This window comes from Crocuta crocuta, unplaced genomic scaffold (genome assembly GCF_008692635.1).
Source record: "Crocuta crocuta isolate KB4526 unplaced genomic scaffold, BGI_CrCroc_1.0 scaffold45, whole genome shotgun sequence".
In the NCBI taxonomy this organism is placed as follows: Eukaryota; Metazoa; Chordata; class Mammalia; order Carnivora; family Hyaenidae; genus Crocuta; species Crocuta crocuta.
The window spans coordinates 2,905,066-2,923,496 of NW_027530544.1; the positions used below are offsets into that span (position 1 = coordinate 2,905,066).

The 18,431-nt window shown below is 43.3% G+C and overlaps 1 protein-coding gene across 2 annotated transcripts in view; it reads left to right on the plus strand.

The window, feature by feature from the left end:
• The window catches only part of LOC144234340 (kalirin), a 479,489-nt gene that overhangs the window by 371,422 nt on the left and 89,636 nt on the right, over positions 1-18,431 (plus strand). For both annotated transcript variants that reach the window (XM_077767624.1, XM_077767625.1), the window contains exons 15-16: positions 9,368-9,534; positions 17,694-17,813. In XM_077767624.1, the coding sequence (XP_077623750.1) occupies positions 9,368-9,534; positions 17,694-17,813 (287 nt within the window). The remainder of the gene's footprint in view (positions 1-9,367; positions 9,535-17,693; positions 17,814-18,431) is intronic.

The following is an 18,431-nucleotide window of genomic DNA, read 5'->3' on the forward strand; positions in this document are numbered from 1 at the left end:
ACCCCCCTGGCCTTGGCTCCAGGTCTCTGGTTCAGGCCTCTCAGAGTCTTGTTTTCTTTATCACTGGTCTGTGCATGAGTGTAGGAAGTGATGATAAAAATTTATGGCAAGGTCGTATAATTTTATAACTTCTCAAAAAAAACAAGGCTGAGTTACCCAGATTTCACTTTTTTGTGTGTTCAAGATTTATTCACTATTTAGCCAACAAATGCATGAACCCTTCCTGTTACGCTCACTGCTCTCCAAAGCTGCCTTTGGTGTTAGAACTGGAGAGAGCCATAGCTGTCCCATGGTCCAACTAGTCCAGAAGACAAGAAGTCACTCGTGGGGACACATGGCCAGTAGAGGCTGGAACACAGTCTCTCCACCCAGACACTCTCATTGCCTTCACCTCCGGGTCCTCATTGGCTCAGGCTTCTACCCTCTAGGAAGAAGCAGACGGGGGCTCAGGCCATCAGCTCTTTATTTTTTATTTTTATTTTTTTTACAAATAGTTTATTGTCAAATTAGTTTCCACATAACACTCAGTGCTCATCCCCAAAGTGCCCTCCTCCATGCCCATCCCCCCTCCCCCCACATCCATCAGTCCTCAGTTTTTGTCAGCATTCAAGAGTCTCTCATGGTTTGCCTCTCTCCCTTTCCCCCACCATTTCCGCCCTTCTTCTCCCCCTTGTTCCTCCGTCAAGTTCCTCCTAATCCTCCTATACGTGCAAACATTTTTTATACACCAGCAATGAAGCAACAGAAAGAGATATCAAGAAACTGATCCCATTCACAATTGCACAAAAAACCATAAAATACCTCGGAATAAACCTAACCAAGGATACAAGAGATCTGTATGATGAAAACTATAGAAAACTTATGAAGGAAATTGAAGAAGACACAAAGAAATGGAAAAACATTCCATGCTCATGGATAGGAAGAATAAATATAGTTAAGATGTCATTACTACCTAAAGCACTCTACACATCAGCTCTTTAAAACACAGTTGTTCCATGTCCCTGTTGACCATGAAGGATGTTTAGAATCATGAGAGTGTCAGGCCGACTTTAGCCAGCAAGCAAACTTGACTGTAGGCTACTGTGTTTGTTTGGATGGCCTGAAGGAATAAATAACAGCATTCAAAGAAGCTTCACTTCTAATCAGAGGAGAGACAACCTGGTAATTCTGTTCACTTTGCTCAGCATAATCTTGCTGTGAATTTTCATTGGTGTTGTGAACAGCTGTGGCTGCCCAGGCTTGTTTCCAGGGTGCAGACTATGTGCCCTGCATAGCCCCAGGAAGGGCCATGCACATTGCAGTCTCTCTGGGGACTCTTTTAAAAAGGGCAGTGCTAGTCCCCAAGTCCAAATATTCTGTGTTTTTTTTTAAATGTTTTATTTATTTCTAGGAGAGAGACAGAGAGAGAGAGCGTGAGCAGGGGAGGGTCAGAGAGAGAGGGAGTCACAGACTGAAACAGGCTCCAGGCTCTGAGCTGGCAGTCAGCACAGAGCCCGACGCGGGGCTCAAACCCACGAACCGCGAGATCATGACCTAAGTGAAAGTGGGACGCTTAACCAACTAAGCCACCCAGGTGCCCCCCAAATAGTCTGATTTGACTACCTCTGAATGGGTCTTGCGCAGCAGCAAAATCTCCTCAGGTGATTCCACTGTACGGCCAGAGCTGAGAACCACTGCTTTTCATCATGATGATTAAATCACAAGCGCCATATCTGCGGTGTGCCCCGGGACAGAAGCTTTCAGATATGGTCCCCATATCGGCAGCATCAGCATCCCTAGAGAACTTGTAAAAAATGCAAGCTTATGGCCCTATAGAACCTGCCACATCAGAATCTTGGGGTGGGGCCCAGCAATCCGTTCCAATAAGCCCTCTAGGTGGTTCAGATGCACCCTGATCTAGGATCTACTCAGAGTGTGGGCCCTGGACCAGCAGGGACGGCATCACTTGAGAGCTGATTAGAAACATAGAATCGCAGCCCTTATCCGAAACTTACAAATCTCAATCTGTATGTTAACAGAATCTCCAAGTTTATCATGTGCACATTAAAATTTGAGATGCATGGTTGGTAATGGCTTGTACATCATCAAGGTTTTATTAGAAGGAAGGGGGAGCCTGGATCCTTTCTCCTTTCTCTGTGACTGAGAACCTTGTCTGGACTCAGGGTTTCACCTTAGAGCTTGCCCTCGTGGTGCTCACAATAGCTGGCTATCCAGCTGTGGCTGGGAACCGGGAGAGAATGCAGACCTAGTATGCAGGAGCGAGGCTGGGACAGAGAAGCCTGGCAGGGGTGCTCACCCTTCGTCCCTCAGTATTGATGCATCTGGCAGGAGGAAAGCTCGTCTGCTTGCAAACCCTCAGCGCTTTGTACCAGGGTGCTGGCATGGCCTGGGCAAGCCCATATCTGTCCCAAGAGCCTGTTATCCATGGTAACGGAAAGACTACCAGGAGCTGGCAGTCCCTGAAGCTGCTTGTGACTGGGAGTTAGCTGGGCTTGGTGGCCTCCTTAACCCTGAGGGCTAAGTGGGTGAAAACACCCCAGGCAGGTGCACTGCCCACACCCACAGTATCCTGAGCCAGAAGTGAACTTTATCAAAAGAGGCTTGATTGGCCTCTTCAGCCCTCTCTGCCGGGACTGGCTGTTCCCTTGTTCCTACCAAGGCTAGCTAATCAGTCTGGCATAGTCCATGAGGCTTCAAAGGGAATTAATCTAGGAGTCTCAAGGAAGCTCACTTCCTGTCTGCTGCTGAGTGCCTGGTCCTGCAGAGAATGCACCTACCTCCTCTCTGGCGTGGAAGAAGGGAGATCCAAGTTGCACCAGAGCTGGGTGTGGGATGGAAGTCGGGGTGAACCCAGGGTGGGTCTTGCCCCCAGGTGGTTGAAAAATGCAGGACTTCAGAGACACAGGACTGAGGCAGTAAGCGTCTTTGTCATTTATGATGTGTGTGTAATGAACTATATTTGAAGTAAAGGGAAAATTAACTGTTGTCTTAGAAAAAGGACAATTAATACAATTAAGCACTTGGTTGGTGTTTAGCCCTCCATGCTAAATTAGGTAAGGGCTTATGCTTTGACTTTATAGGAATAAATGGAAGTAGGGAATTTCCATATACTTATTTTCAGGTGTGAAGTTTGTAATGTTGAGGCAGGTTCCACTAAATCCTTCTAGTGTGCCCACAGCTGTAACCAAAGCAAAAGCCTTAGGACTAGAAGGTGAAACCTGAACACTTTCTTCACTTGCTCATGGTTCTTTCCTCGCTGTAGCATTATCTATTTCAGCCTCAAGTTGGGAGGGGCCGGGTTTTGTTGGAAAGAGTCAAGTTGGAGAAAACATGCTGGCTGAAGTCAAGGTCCAAATCCACTATCAGCAAGCAGTCTGCCTTTGGAAGTTCCTGTTCTTTCTCTTTAGACCTTTTATTTTTCTGTCTAGTGTAGGAGGTGGGCCTGGATTCCTAAAGTCCTCTTCGACTCTTACTTGCCATGATGATTCAGCCTAACCACCCCCACTAGCTATGCCACCGCTCTCTCCAATGAAATCTGACCACATGCCTATTACATGTGCCCTTCTAAGAAGAGAATAAGAAGAGCTGCATGTCTCAGGGATATGTGTTTTTGTGGTTTAATCAAAGCATCAAGCTCTTTTTTTTTTTAATGTTTGTTTATTTTTAAGAAAGAGAGTGCACAAGCATGAGTGGGGGAAGGCAGAGAGAGAGGGAGACAGGGAATCTGAAGCAGGCACCACGCCATCAGCACAGAGCCAGATGAAGGGCTTGAACTCACGAACCATGAGATCATGACCTGAGCCAAAGTGGGACATTTAACCAACTGAACCACCCAAGTACCCCTCAAGCTCTTTCTTTATGTGAGGTTTTTAAGTGAAAAATCTTTGGGATCTATGGCAGTGATACTTAAAATTTACTGTGCTCGGGAAGAACCCAGCCCTGGAATTTGAAGATCCATAAGAATAAGTTTGGTGGGGATCACTCTTCTCCTTGAGCATAGAGCTTAGAATACAGGTGGGACAGGAAGAATGCGTGGCCTGGCATCTGGCCGCACCCTTCCCTACCTTGGTGTGCTTGAACGTGCTGTCCCATCTCTCCAAGCCTCACCCTCCCTGGAAAATGGCAATCATTAGAATACCCACCACTTAGGGTCATCGTGAAGATGCAGTGTGATAATACATGAGCATGGTAAGGGTTCAAGAAAGCTGGATAACTATTATATATTACACTTGTATTCTAGCACATACTGTATTCTTTGCGATTATGTGTTCCTGTAGCTTCTCCATAACCTGAAGACAAGACTCTTTCTTCCTTCTCTTTCCATTCCCAGCATTTAGCAGAGTGGTTATATCTTGTACTCAGCAAGTTCTCAATAATAGTATTTGCTTAGTTAATGGAGTGAACATCAATGCGGGTGGAAGAGGTGTAGGTAAAAATAATGGGCCATAAATAATTTCACTTGCATCGTAAAAGAAAAGGAAAAGCTTGTGTTTTTCCGAAATGGAAGCTAATCTGAGGTTAATGGGAATGTGGATCTGATAGAGGCTGAGTGGAGGGGAAGAGAACGTAGATGTAAAACAATGGTTCTCAGCCTGGCTGCATATTTAGAATCATCTTCAGAGCTTTAAAGTACCAAAGTCTGGGCCCCACTCTTCAGGGATTCTGGCTTAATTGGTCTGGAATGGGCCCAGATTTTTTTTTTAACTTCCCAGGTGATTCTAATATATGGCCAGGGTTGAGAATGCTGATCTAAAAACCTGATTAAAAGATTTTGTAATTTCTGAACAATATAACTGGGTGTTACATTGAGGGAATTGCACAGAAGGAGGGGTGAGAAGGGGAAGAGAAAGAGAAAAGATATTCTTTATGGGAGGCAGGCTGATGTTTAAAGAACACACAGAGAGTTGGAAAACATATCATACCTCTGAGTAGCACAGCCAGGAATACCTCTACCTTACTCTAGACCACAACCACCTCTCTCCTGGAGGAAGTTTCAGTGGTACCCTCAACCTGGCAGCAAGGGAAAGTACAGGGACATTACTAGCTGTGGCCTCAAGCTCTAAACAAACATATTGTGGACTATTCCACTGATTGAGTGTAGCATAAAGACGATCTCGGTCCCTGGATTGCTGGCCTCTTATCCAGCGGTTTGCATGGTTTGCATGTTTGGATCACCGCAGGAGATTTAAGACTTCCCCGATGCCCAGGTCTCTCCCTCCCCCACCCCCCCACAGAGAGTCTCCTGTTACTGGTCTGGGTGTGGCCAGGACATGGCAGCTTTTGAAGTTCTTCAGATCTAAAGTGAGCCCAAATTGAGAGCGCTGGTCTAATGGCATTTAGACCATCCCAGTTTCTAATGATGTGCACTGAGCAAGTCCATAAATAACTCATGATAAGATTTTATATTTACATCTTTACAAGCCATTGAATAGTTTCATTGGTAATCAACAATAAATATGTTGTAATTCACTCAAGGAAAAGGAAAAAAGTGAGAACATAGATATTTTGAGCCTACTAAATGCCAGGCGCTATATATACCTAATGTTACTTAATCCTATGACACCCCCAGAAGACATTTTGGGATTGTTTTACCCAAGCTCAGAGATGATTTGGAGCCTGGAAACTCACTATTAATAGGGGGCAGAGCATGGATTCAAACCTACGTTTGTCCTTTCCTAGAGCTTGCAGATGCTTTCCACAATAGGACATGACCTGAGCCTTTTCGTGAAGAGGCCCATACATTCACTGAAGAGGTATTTATTGGGTGTTATGAGTCAAGCACTGTGCTAGGTGGTAAAGATGCAGAGATATATGGGACATGTGGCCCTAGCACCAGGGCCCTAGCACAAATTTGTGAGGGACCACCCCTAACAGAGTGTTCTGATGGAAGAATCAATAGAGAATATTGTGGGACACATCAATACAACTTGCCCTAAAGAGACTGACAAACTATTTCATTGCAAATAGGTTTCACTACTTGATGGAAAGGATGAACATGTCTTGCTGCATTTCTGAGAGCCGCTAGGAAAACAGGACAGTGATTAAATTGAGACCAGTAATGTGAACACAAACAAACTCCATTTGCAGTTGATTGGTGAATATTTACCAGTTGATGAGTTTTGACTGGGTCTTGTGTCGATGTGTTTGGAGGCAATGGGAGGGAGGGGTGAGTTTCTATTCCTTCTAGGTGCCACTTGATGTTCCTCTCATTCACTCCATCCACAACATGATGTGTTGTTGAGCACAGAAGTGCCGCAAGCATTGTCTTCACCCATTTTATTTCCTGTGTTCATCTCACATAAAATAATATCAAGGGAGGTAGATGCAGGTGAAGGGCTTGGGTCTCCAGGCGGGCTGGGAACCAGTTTTGGATGGTATCCTAAGCAGGTGCTAGCCCCTGTGATGAGTTACCAGCTTCAAGGGCCTATTTACATGCGATGTGGCAGAGTTGAGCCGTGGGCTTCCCAGAGAAAGACACTTTGTCCAAGCCCAGCATACTAAACACCAGAGATGCATGTGGAATGAAAACAAGCTGGGAAAAAACCTGCATTGTGGCTGGAATCAGGGAAGAATTTCTGCTTCTGCAGGTGGATCTTAATACGTTTCCAGAAAGTAAATATGGAGGTCAAGGGTCATCTCACTATGCCAAGCACTGCGGAGATAGGAATTTTTGTGTTCTTCTTATTTTTTCATTCAGTCAAGGAGATGCTCTACCTTGTCCCCTTGGTAATTGAAAATAGTAACTTCAGAGAGTTGACTGCCAAAAGAACAAGCCGTTCTTTTCTATCTCCCACAGATATTTCAGGAGCTGGGATTTGGAATTATGAAACTGGTAGAAAAAAATAAACATGACAAGATACCGAAATTATTACCATGTAACACCAGAAAAGAAATTTTTCCCACTCTTCCATATTGTCCTTATATAAAACACTATTTTTGCCTCTAGAAATGAATTTCCCTTAGCTTGTGTACACTCTTTATACTCCTCCTCCCCATATCCGGCAGGTGTGTTGGTGGTGATGGTAATGAATTTCTGATGATGTGAGTCACAGTGATGGGGAAGTCTCCCAAAGGGGAGTTGTTTTCATGTGACTGTACATTGAGATTGGCAGGCTGCTTGGGATGTGATCCACATGGAAGTACATTACCCTTTGTGACTTATATGCTGGGAATTTTAGACCCAACCCCACTGATAGGTGGGTCCCTATTTGTCAGCATCACAGGGTCATAGACTTGAGGTTGAGGGGCTGGAGAAAGGATCTGGACAGAACTGAGAAGCTGCAGAGCCAGGTGGAGTCAGGGGTCAGAAGGAGGCAAGCAGTCCTGAGTTTAGGATTTTCCTAAAGCTGGGACACCTGGGTGGCTCAGCCCATTGCGCATCTGACTCTGGATTTCAGCTCAGGACGTGGTCTCAGGGATTATGAGTTCAAGCCCCACATCAGGCTCCTCACTAACAGTGTGGGCCTACTTGGAATTCTCTCTCTCCCTTTCTGTCCCCCTTCCCATTCACTCTCACTCAAAGTAAATAATTTTTTTAATGTTTTTAATTAAAAATAAAAAGGATTTTTCTAAAGCAATGGGTCTGAGCCAGGTTCAAAGTCAGAAATAGGTGGTAAGTTGGAACCAAGAAACAATACAGGTTAAAATTTGCATCAGGTCAGAGTTAGATAGCAACCAAGAGCGCACGAGTATAAGAAGGCAGAGAGTTGAGAGTTTGAGTCAGGAATCAAGAAAGCCATGGGACTAAGGAACAAAGGTCGACATTTATTATGTTACATGACAGATGTTCTACATGCATTATCTCATTTAATCCTCCCAAGGAGCCCCTAAGCGGGTAGCTTATGAGGTAGGTATGTATGTAAAGTCCTGTTTTATATAAAGGCAGAGTGAAGCTTCTGATGCTTAGATAACTTGCCCATGTTCAGGATCCTGACTCAGGACTGTCTCCAAAGCTAGCACACTTTTTTCTTTTTTTTTTTTAAGCTTATTTATTCTTTTTTTTTTTACAAATAGTTTATTGTCAAATTGGTTTCCATATAACACCCAGTGCTCCTCCCCACAAGTGCCCTCCTCCATGCCCATCTCCCCCCTCCCCCCCACATTCATCAGTACTCAGTTTGTTTCTCAGCATCCAAGAGTCTCTCATGGTTTGCCTCTCTCCCTTTCCCCCACCATTTCCCCCCTTCTCCTCCCCCATAGTCCTCAATTAAGTTCCTCCTAATCCTCCTATACGGCTAGCACACTTTTCATGTAGTCCTTAAGAGTCAAGCCACTAGCAGACAAGAAGGCCTGTGATGACTAAGGCAGTTCCCTCACTCTGTGTCGGAGTTTATAACCCTTCCTGAAACATAGATCTTTTGAAGAAAGGCTCCTCTAGTCCTGCTGCTGATGATGTATAAATAGGAGCACTGGCTTGGTGGAGAGAAAGAGTGTGTGTCCATACCTGTGTGTTGGGAGAGGTACATGGAAAAAGTAAGAACAGTAGAGAGGGAGGTGGACAAGGAATGAGCCACAGCTTCTGCCTAGTGGGTGTTGACTGGGGGACCCATCACAGGTCAGACGGCTGTCTGCTTATTAATGCTGGGTGACATATCCATAAATGTTGGGAATGCTTGTCAGCGGCTGACTGGGCTTACTCATTGCTTTGAATAAGCAGAAGGATGGTGAGCAACCTCTCCTTGTGTGGGCACAACTTTAACATGGTCTTTGTAAACGGATAAGCACTCAGTACCCCTGTGGTATTGCTGGAATATGTTTATCAGATGTATTTGCCTATGTTTGGGAAACTATATATGAAAGTTAGCATGTGTATTTCTAAGAGTTGCTTTTTTAGGGGACCTAAGTAGTTGGCTAATAAAATCACCACTGCCCAGAGACTCTCATTAGAACAAACTTGCCATCTAATTATAAAATGCATCAGACCAGCTAAAAGACTCTGCCTTTGGCAGAAGTTACGGAGAGAGGTTTTTTTTCGGTTTTGTTTTGTGTTTCCCAGTATGATTGAGGGCCTTGCTTGTGAATACTGTAGGTGTTAGCAAACCCCTAACAGGGACTACCAGATGCTTTCTTCTCTGGGGATGGACACCCAGAGAGCCACCTCTCTGTAAGCCCAGCTGATAATAAGGAGATGATTACCTGTTGAAATTCCCAGGCAAAGGATCAGATAATCCAAAAGGGGTGGCATGGTTTGAACATCCCAAACAAAGGTTCAGTATGACACTGTCTGGTTTCACAGAGGGATGTGTAAAGGCTGGGAGGGTCCTACTCATGGCTGTTTTCCACATTTCGCTCTCCACTGCTTATTGAAGGAAACGTGGTCTTTATAGTACTACCACATTTGTAATTGTTTACATGTGTTTTAAATCAGGAATTGAGTTAATCTGTGAGAAAGACCTCGATCTGGCAGCCCAGGTACAAGAGCTACTGGAGTTTCTCCATGAGAAGCAGCACGAATTGGAGCTCAACGCAGAGCAGACCCATAAGCGGTTAGAGCAGTGCCTCCAGCTGCGGCACCTGCAGGCCGAGGTCAAACAGGTGAGCCTGGCCCCAGTACCTTCCTCCCTGGTCTGGGCTGCCCACCTGGCCAGCCCCTGCTCCTGGGGTGGGGTGAGGCATATAGAGCCACTGGCGTAACCCGAATTCAGAAAACAGGTAAGTTAAGGTGTGGTCGTTTAGTTTCTGAGAGTGAGGCTGTTATCTATTGGATCTAACAACTAGATCTGATGGTGCAAGGTTCAAACTACAGATGCATTAGTTTTCTTTCCTAACGGTTTCAGGAGAGCATTCCAGAACTTTCCCAAGTTGACCTCAGTCACTGAACCTATTCTCTTCCTTTCTGTCCTCAAACCTAACACACAGCTCATGTGCAATATAAACTCTTCATCAATAAACATATTCTGCCGCGTCGGGCTCTGTGCTGACTGCCGGCTCAGAGCCGGGAGCCTGTTTCAGTCTGTGACTCCCTCTCTCTCTGACCCTCCCCTGCTCACGCTGTCTCTCTCTCTCTCCTAGAAATAAAAAAAAAAATTAAAAAGAAAAAAAGGGGCGCCTGGGTGGCCTAGTCGGTTAAGCGTCCGACTTTCGCTTGGGTCATGATCTCGCGGTGCGTGGGTTCGAGCCCCGCGTCGGGCTCTGTCCTGACTGCCGGCTCAGAGCCGGGAGCCTGTTTCAGTCTGTGACTCCCTCTCTCTCTGACCCTCCCCTGCTCACGCTGTCTCTCTCTCTCTCCTAGAAATAAAAAAAAAATTAAAAAAAAATAAAAATAAACATATTCTGGCTTTCGAGCCAGGCTGGATAACTTGGGGCACCTGAGTGCCTAGTGCAGTGCCTGAAACAGAATTGAGAGCCAGTGAATGGTAGCAGTTTCCATTATTCTTTTCAATATGTGTATGGTTCTTATAAGAAAAGTTTTTTGCCATATTAAAGTCAATTTAGGGGAAAAAAAGTCTATTTAGGAAAAAAAAAGATTTCTTATCTGTTTGAGACATTAGACTAGCCATTTTACCAAAAGACATACCCAGACTTCTAGGAACCTCTAGAAAAACACAGTAACCAGTGACACATTGAAAAATATTACATATTGGGGCACCTGGTGGCTCAGTCAATTAAGCGTCCACCTTCGGCTCAGGTCATGATCTTGTGGTTCGTGAGTTTGAGCCCCACACAGCACAGAGCCTGGAGCTTGCTTCAGATTCTGTGTCTCCCACACTCTTTGCCCCTTCCCTGCTTATTATGGCTCATGCTCTCGCTCTCTCTCTCTCTCTCTCTCTCTCAAAAAAAATAAACATTAAAAAATATTAAAATTTTAAAAATTAAAAAAATTAAAACATTACATGTTTATATTATGAACAGACTAAATTTTAATTATTTGCATAATGAATGGAGATTTTTTTTATTTAGACAAAGTAGGGTTGAAGAAGTACAAATATTATAATAGTTCAATTTGTTGAGTTCTGTGTACCTTTTACATCTATCTCTCCATCAATCCTCACAGCCATTCTCCGAAGCAGATTTCATTCCTGTTTTACAGATGAGGCCACTGAAGCCTAGAGAGGTCACCAGCCTGGTCACACTGATGAAAGAGCATGTTACCGCCCTCCACTGGTCCAGGAGGGCTTCCCGGCAGGGTGTGCTCCATGGCACTTCTGTGATTGTTCCCTATACTCCACACTCTTTCAAGCAATCCTGACCCCTGCTCCCTGTAGGTGGAGCCCCGCCCAACATGTTTCCTAAGCAGAGAAACATCTTCCTGCCAAACATTTTTTCTTCCGTACTGTGGCTGTTACAGTGTTGTATTTAATTCTATTAATTCAGTACAGGGGACAAAGACACCATTTTAATTTAATCATTACTGTTCTTTTGTATTCAGAGTATTTCTTGGTAATGCCTAGCTTAGTTATTATATTCGTATTTATTATAATACACAAAATTGTCATCTGTGCTCCGCTTCTCCCGATCAGTGCTCAGCCAGAGCCTGCAGGTGCTGTGTTAAAGATCTGTCCTTGGCGCAGGTGAGATCACTGAGTGCCCAGTAAGGCAGGATCACGGGCTGCCATCCAGGTTGTTTTCTGTGTAATTACACGGGACCACTGCTAAATCCCTGGAGAGACGCGTTATTCACTGGAACGTGGTGGAAATCCTAGCAGACCCAGAGCAGTGATGAGTATACCAGTTCTGAAGCTCTTGGTAGTAATGATAGTACTTACTTTTCATATGAGAAGTACTTTCTCATTTATAATCTCATTTTAAGAGAAGAGACCCATGGGAAAAAAGGGTTGCACAAATGGGGAAACTGAGGTAGCATAGGATTAGTGCTCCCAGGGCCTGTTGACTGGTTAGCTGAAAAGTCAGCCCATGCTTCCTTTATCTGCGGTCCCACAGTTTGCCTCTCCTGGGTGCCACTCCTGCCCTCGGGCTCCAGGAGAAATAGGAAGAAGCCCTCCAGCAGAACACAGCCTGGGATTTTCCTGGCCTTCCTGGCACCACATCTTAGAAGACAGGCAGGCATGATCTGTGCCTGGCAGAGAGGGTGGCACCTACCTGATGAGTCAGCAAGCTTGAACAGGTCACGGGAGCCCTCCACTGTTCATGTAGTTGTTTCCACCAGCCGAACGTAGCAGGAGAGATCATCTGAACAGAATAGCAGGAAAACCATTCCTATTTGACTCTGAAATGAAATATATACTTTTGTTTTATTCCTGGTTTTTTAATTTTATTGTTTCCTCCAACATTTATAGTAGAGTCAACTCCTTAATTATGTTTTTCTTGACTGGTATGAAAACAGAAATGAATTTTCATCCTCTAAGTATACAGTCTGTATAGAATGGGCAGTTGGGATGATGATAGGTACTTTAGCAAATGAGAAAGTAGGATGTCCATATATGAATAATCCAGGCTTGACTAATATCTGGATACATTCCCATTCAGTATTTCATGAGTTGGAAGACAAAAAATTCTTCTGCAGTAGAAAATTGCTTCTCCCCACCATGGCAAGGATGGCACATGTGGGATTGTAGTTCAAAACCATACTGGATTGCTTGAGGCAGAGCACAAGAAACCCATGAAGGCCTTTGGAAAGGACAGAGGCCCTGGGAGGCACCAAGGGATTGCTGCTTAGTTAAGCCACCATGCCTCATTAGGCAGACTCGTTTTCCTTGTCAGCATAGGGCTCTTTCTTTTGGGAGTCGTCTGATCCAGTTTCTGAGAAGACATTTGTGTTTGATGGAAGCCGATGGAGCAGGAAATATTGATTTGGAAGCTGTTGACACTTGGAAAGAGGGAGTTAATTTAGATGTCAGTATTGATCAGTGGAGCTAAATTTAGATACCAGCTTGAGAGTTTCTCTTTTGAATATACTAAAAAAAAAAAATAGAAAAAGGAAAAGGACACCTTAATTGAAATGCCATTAATGGGGATGGAAAAGGAGAGAACAACAGTGTGCTGTTACACAGCTCTGTCGGTTAGAGCTTGTAGATGAAAGGTTTAAATTTGGCCATCATATCCTATGGTGTAGTTACACCGCAATTATGATAAACTGAAGCTTTGAGGAGAGATGATGCCACAGATGTTAGACTGAAAATTATTTTCAAGTACTGAGAACAAATGAAGTTGTTTAATGCAACTGATGTTCTTTTTGAGGGATTACATTGGAGTCTGTATCTTAGATAGATGACCCAAACACCTCCAGAGAAATGTTGACTCTTCAAGGGAAACCTCTCCCCTGATTAGAGCCCATGGTCGAGGGCCCTAGACCACTCAAATGCCCCCTTTTTTCTAGAAAAGTAGTTCAGATTACTCCCCAGTCCCACAGAATGCTCTCATTGGTTTCCAGGAAAATTATTACTCTGATAAAGGTGACCTCCGATTTATTAGATAATCCAAGAAGATTTGAAAAACCTACTCAATCGGCATAAAACTAAGTGAATTTCCTTATGTATTCCCCCAAAATAGTGCATTTAGCAGAAAATAGGCCAAAATGGATTTGTAAGATATTCGGGCTCTAAGCTATGGGAAAAGAAATCATACTTATCTGTCTACTAAAGACATTGACTTACATTACTCTTGTGGACCAAATGCTGGCCAAAACTTGCTTATGAACAAAGGGACATTGAAAACAAAGGAGAAAATATGATCCTGTTGAGAATACTGTGTTCAATTCTGTTCACCATGCATAAAGGTAGAAAAGAGTTTGGGTATATCTAAAAGAGAGGCAACCAAAGGGACAAGTACTATCTGTTTGTTGCAGAATGAAGATAATTAAGACATGGTCACAGGGGCGCCTGGGTGGCTTAGTCAGTTAAGCATCCGACTTTTGCTTAGGTCATGATCTCATGGTTCGTGGGTTCGAGCCCCGCGTCGGGCTCTGTGCTGACAGCTAGCTCAGAGCCTGGAGCCTGTTTCAGTCTGTGACTCCCTCTCTCTCTGACCCTCCCCTGCTCACGCTGTCTCTCTCTCTCTCCTAGAAATAAATAAAACATTAAAAAAAAAAAAAGACATGGTCACAGTCTGTAAAGCCAGGAAAGATGATCACATATAATCTCTTAAATTGTGAATCTTTAGAACTAAGAAATTCTGGGACACCTGGGTGGCTCAGTCAGTTAAGCATCTGACTTCAGCTCAGGTCATGATCTCACGGTTTGTGGGTTCGAGGCCCGCATCGGGTTCTGTGCTGACAGCTAGCTCAGAGCCTGGAGACTGCTTCAGATTCTGTGTCTCCCTCTCTCATCCTCCCCTGCTCACGCTGTCTCTCTCTCACTCTCTCTCTCAAAAATAAATAAAATATTTAAAATTTAAAAAGAAACTAAGAAATTCTGGAAATATGACAGGCCCTGAGTTACCATCTGAGAGGCAGGCAATTTTTCCTGTGCCATTTCAGAAATGACTGCCTTGTGGTAAGTCATCAACAACAATGAGTCTTAGAGTCCCAAGCTTTGAGGGCATCTTCATAGCTTCATTGTGAATGTGACCTAGAGAACCATGTACAAGCAGCTTCCCAGCCTACATGGTTACAGGGTACAGCTTGTGTCACTTAGATGGCATCATCATTTGTGGACATCTCTGTGCAGTTAACCAAATCCAGTCTTCTCACTGGTGTTTACCTGAGCTTTCATAGCCTGAGGAAGCAGTAGATCCCCATTTTCAGTTCACCATCTCAGTTCCTACTGAGCTAAATTCTCCTGAGTCCCTGAGCAGTGATACTCCTCTGGTCTCTCATTTTTACTGACCTGACTTTCTCTGGTATCCCGTGGTTCGGGGCCTCTGAATTTTGAAAGCAGTTTGGAATGTTAGGATTCAAGGTGACCCTTGAAGATCATCTAATCTATAGGTAAATTATTGCCTAAGATAATTGATCAACATAAAATGCTCATGTTATGCGTTACATTTTATGGTTTGTAGAACACTTTTAGATTACTTCATTTCATCTTTATTTTGTGACTTAAGCAAAGTGTTACCATTTTGCAGATGAGAAAACTGAGCTTCAGAGAGATTAAATGAGGTTTCTAAAATTACACAAGATTAGAAAAACAACACTTTCTCATTTTTCTGACAATATTTCTTCTACCCCTTTGTACTCATTCAGATGCTCATAGAATAAATAACCAATTTTATGAGCCAAGAAAATAAAGGACTACAGTAATAGAAAATTATACCAACAAGAGTTGTCACTGATCAGACTCCAAAGAATGGTAACGACACAGCTGAGGGTCCCATATCCCATCAGAACTTGCCAGTAAGCTCTATAAATACTGGAACAAAAATTAATAGTCCTAGCCTTTTTTTTTCCCTTCTCGATGTGAGAGGGGTAAATGAAGAATCATAGTGTTACCTCACTTTGCTCCAAAACTAAACATCACCACTTCCACCATCATCAGGCTTTATGTCTTATCGGCCCTGATGTAGAAAGGGAAGGTACTATTATGTTAACTTTCTAGATGAGAAAACTGAGGGTTTTGAGGTTTTGCCAGGTAGTGTAAAAAAAAAAAAAAAAAAAAAAAGCCAGGTGTTCTGACTGCAGATTTTGTGTTTTTTCTTCACTAACCCAGTCCTACTTCGAGGGCTGACTCAGTTATATGGATCAGTCCCACACCTGAACCTAAGCCATGGATATAAACATGTATTTTTATCATCCTAAAAATCAAAATTTCCACTCTGGAGACCTGGAATGCCTTTATAAACAGCATTTGGAAGATCAAAATGAATAATATCAAGGATATGGCATGACTTAATGAAAGACACAGAGACTGAAGCCTATAATATCTAAATGGAAAGCTAGTAAATGGAGATCCCCGTCACCACAGCTATAACTGATGTTTCCAGTTGGCTGAAACTAGAGTGTAACATATGCCAGCAAGACTCAGGAGGCCCAGAGGGAGTCAAATTGCCCCTCAAACGTTTATTTGTGATGCACACGGAGTAAATGTTTCTCTGACACCCTCAAATGAATCTTGAACTAAGTAAAATGCAATGAAGCATGCCAGAAGGACTTGCATAGTTCAAAAGTATACATTGTGAGCTCCATTTTCCAAAGAGCTGAAGCTTTTGGCCATGCAATTCATGTATGCATGTATCCAAACTCACAGGCGGCTTTTGGAAATCATTAGCACCTCTAGCCAGCCAGCCACAGTACACCACTGGCATCAGAGATTTCCCACATACACACTCTGAGCAGTTATTCCTGCAACTAATTGCTTTACAGATTTGGCATCCCATCCACAATCTGCCAGACTGCCCAGGAATTAACATCTCAATCCAAATAGCCCAGCTTCAGCAGGATTTTCGCCCCAGTTTTATCCATGTACAATATGTCATCAGTCATCTTCTACCCAAGGAGAAAATTTGAGAAATGCCTGTGAGGATTGTGGAATAGAATAGACCAGGCTTAGTGTTTTTCTAATTGTTGAGCATGAAGAAGCTGAGAGGAGGAAAAAAAAATCTGCAAAAATCTGAAACAGATTGTGGTATCTTCTCCTTTGCCTTGAAGTACCAGATGGATGATATTTACTGATCTTGAAATTTCAAAACAATTTTTATTTCTTCTCTAAGCAGGCTCTTAGACTCCCTAATAAAGGAAGTATTTGGCAATTTTCTGGTGACCAGACCCAAGGTAGATTTTCAAGGCCTAATTCTTCCAGTGTGATGATTTGCACTCAATTTGATCTTAGCTGGAGAATTGCCACATGTCCATTTCACCTAGGACTGTCTGGACAGTGTTAGCTATTTCTCCTTCTATCTAATATTCCCTCGCTGAATTCTCTTTCCCCCAGTACTAATTAAGGTCGCCTAGAAATTTTACTTAGCCTAGCCATTGCCTCTAGATAATATAAATCGGTTATAACTTCCTTCCCCCACCCCTGCCTTTTTGAAAAATGATCCAGTGTATGGATTATTTATGCTGTTTTACTTGTTTTCGTTCTCCCTTCTCCTTTCTTTGGGTCAGTGATCTGTCAAAACTCAGACCTTTCTACTCTTAACTATTTTGCTAGGCATAGGAGGTTAGACTGTTCAGGTGTGATTTGGGTATTGTCTATAGATAATTATCCCCTTTTTCAAAAACATCACTGCACACTTACCATCTGCAAGGCACTGTGCTAGGCACTAAATAATGACACATATAGTGTCCTAGTTTTCCAGAAGTTTACATCTGGAGGGACAGGGTGTGGTGGGATATTGAAATGTGGGTCAAAATAACTGAACAAGGCAATCTAGTGAGTGCCAAAAGGTGGTACAGTGTGGTTGTACTAGATAAGGAAGAGATGTTTCTAATGTGAGTAATTGGGTCTGGAAGATTTCAAGTTGTTGGTATTAGAACTGGGCTTTTAAAAAAAGAAAAGAATACTAATATATGGAATATATTTACTTATACCATTCTATATTCTAGAGAGAACTTCAGAAGTATACATACAGTACAATCATATAATGTTTAACTGAGTGAGGAAATTGGGACAGAGGGGTTATAAGGTAGAGAAGAATAAATGTATCTAAGAATGAGGTTGATACTCACAATAAGCACCTATGGCACATGGTGCCAGGTGAGATTGCAGAGATGAACATTTGGATTATCCAGAGCCTTCCTGTCCTCTCTCTAAGTGTGGTCAGAAAATAGCAGAGTCTGACTTAAGGACCAGTCAGAGACAGCAACAGCTCTGGGGAAGTTGCAAAGGCCATTCACCTGTGTTCTTGTCCTGACTCCCTAGGTCCTGGGATGGATCCGCAATGGGGAGTCAATGCTCAATGCCAGCCTGGTCAATGCCAGCTCTTTGTCTGAAGCAGAGCAGCTGCAGAGGGAACACGAGCAGTTCCAACTGGCAATCGAGGTAACACCCAAATCTGACTACACTGTCCTCCCTTCCCCTTACTGCTCTGCACTTCAGGCAAGATGATTCCTCAAGATCCGCGCATTCCTTTAGGTAGGGAAGCCCTAACTCTTTCTGATTAAATGGTCCAGGTAGCTGCCTATCACCCAGGAATTGATGGAGAAGCAAATATAGGGGTTCATCACCCCCAACGAGTCCTAGTGTTAGAAGACAAGTGTCCACACCAAAATGTGCATCTTGGTTACTCATTGGTAACTTTCACCCGGGTATACTGAACTTTTTGTACATCATGGACTATACACCAGTAAGACCAGTAAAGCCAAAAGGTTAGAAGTCTGTTTGAAGATCACTTAGAATTGAAGATAAATGAGTACAAAAGCCATTTGTACATTAGTATTCCATTTTAAAACCTTTGATTCCTATATAATATTTAGATTTCATTGTCAGATTCTGCCTCTTAACAAGAACACTGAGCACAGGAGCTGCACCAGATAGTTTGTTTCACTGAAAGTAGTTGTTCGATAACCCTCACAGGAGCCACATTTCAAGAATAAACTGAAACCAGAAGTTCACCAACTAAAACTTGTCTTAAAGACTATTTTAACATAAAATTTCTCT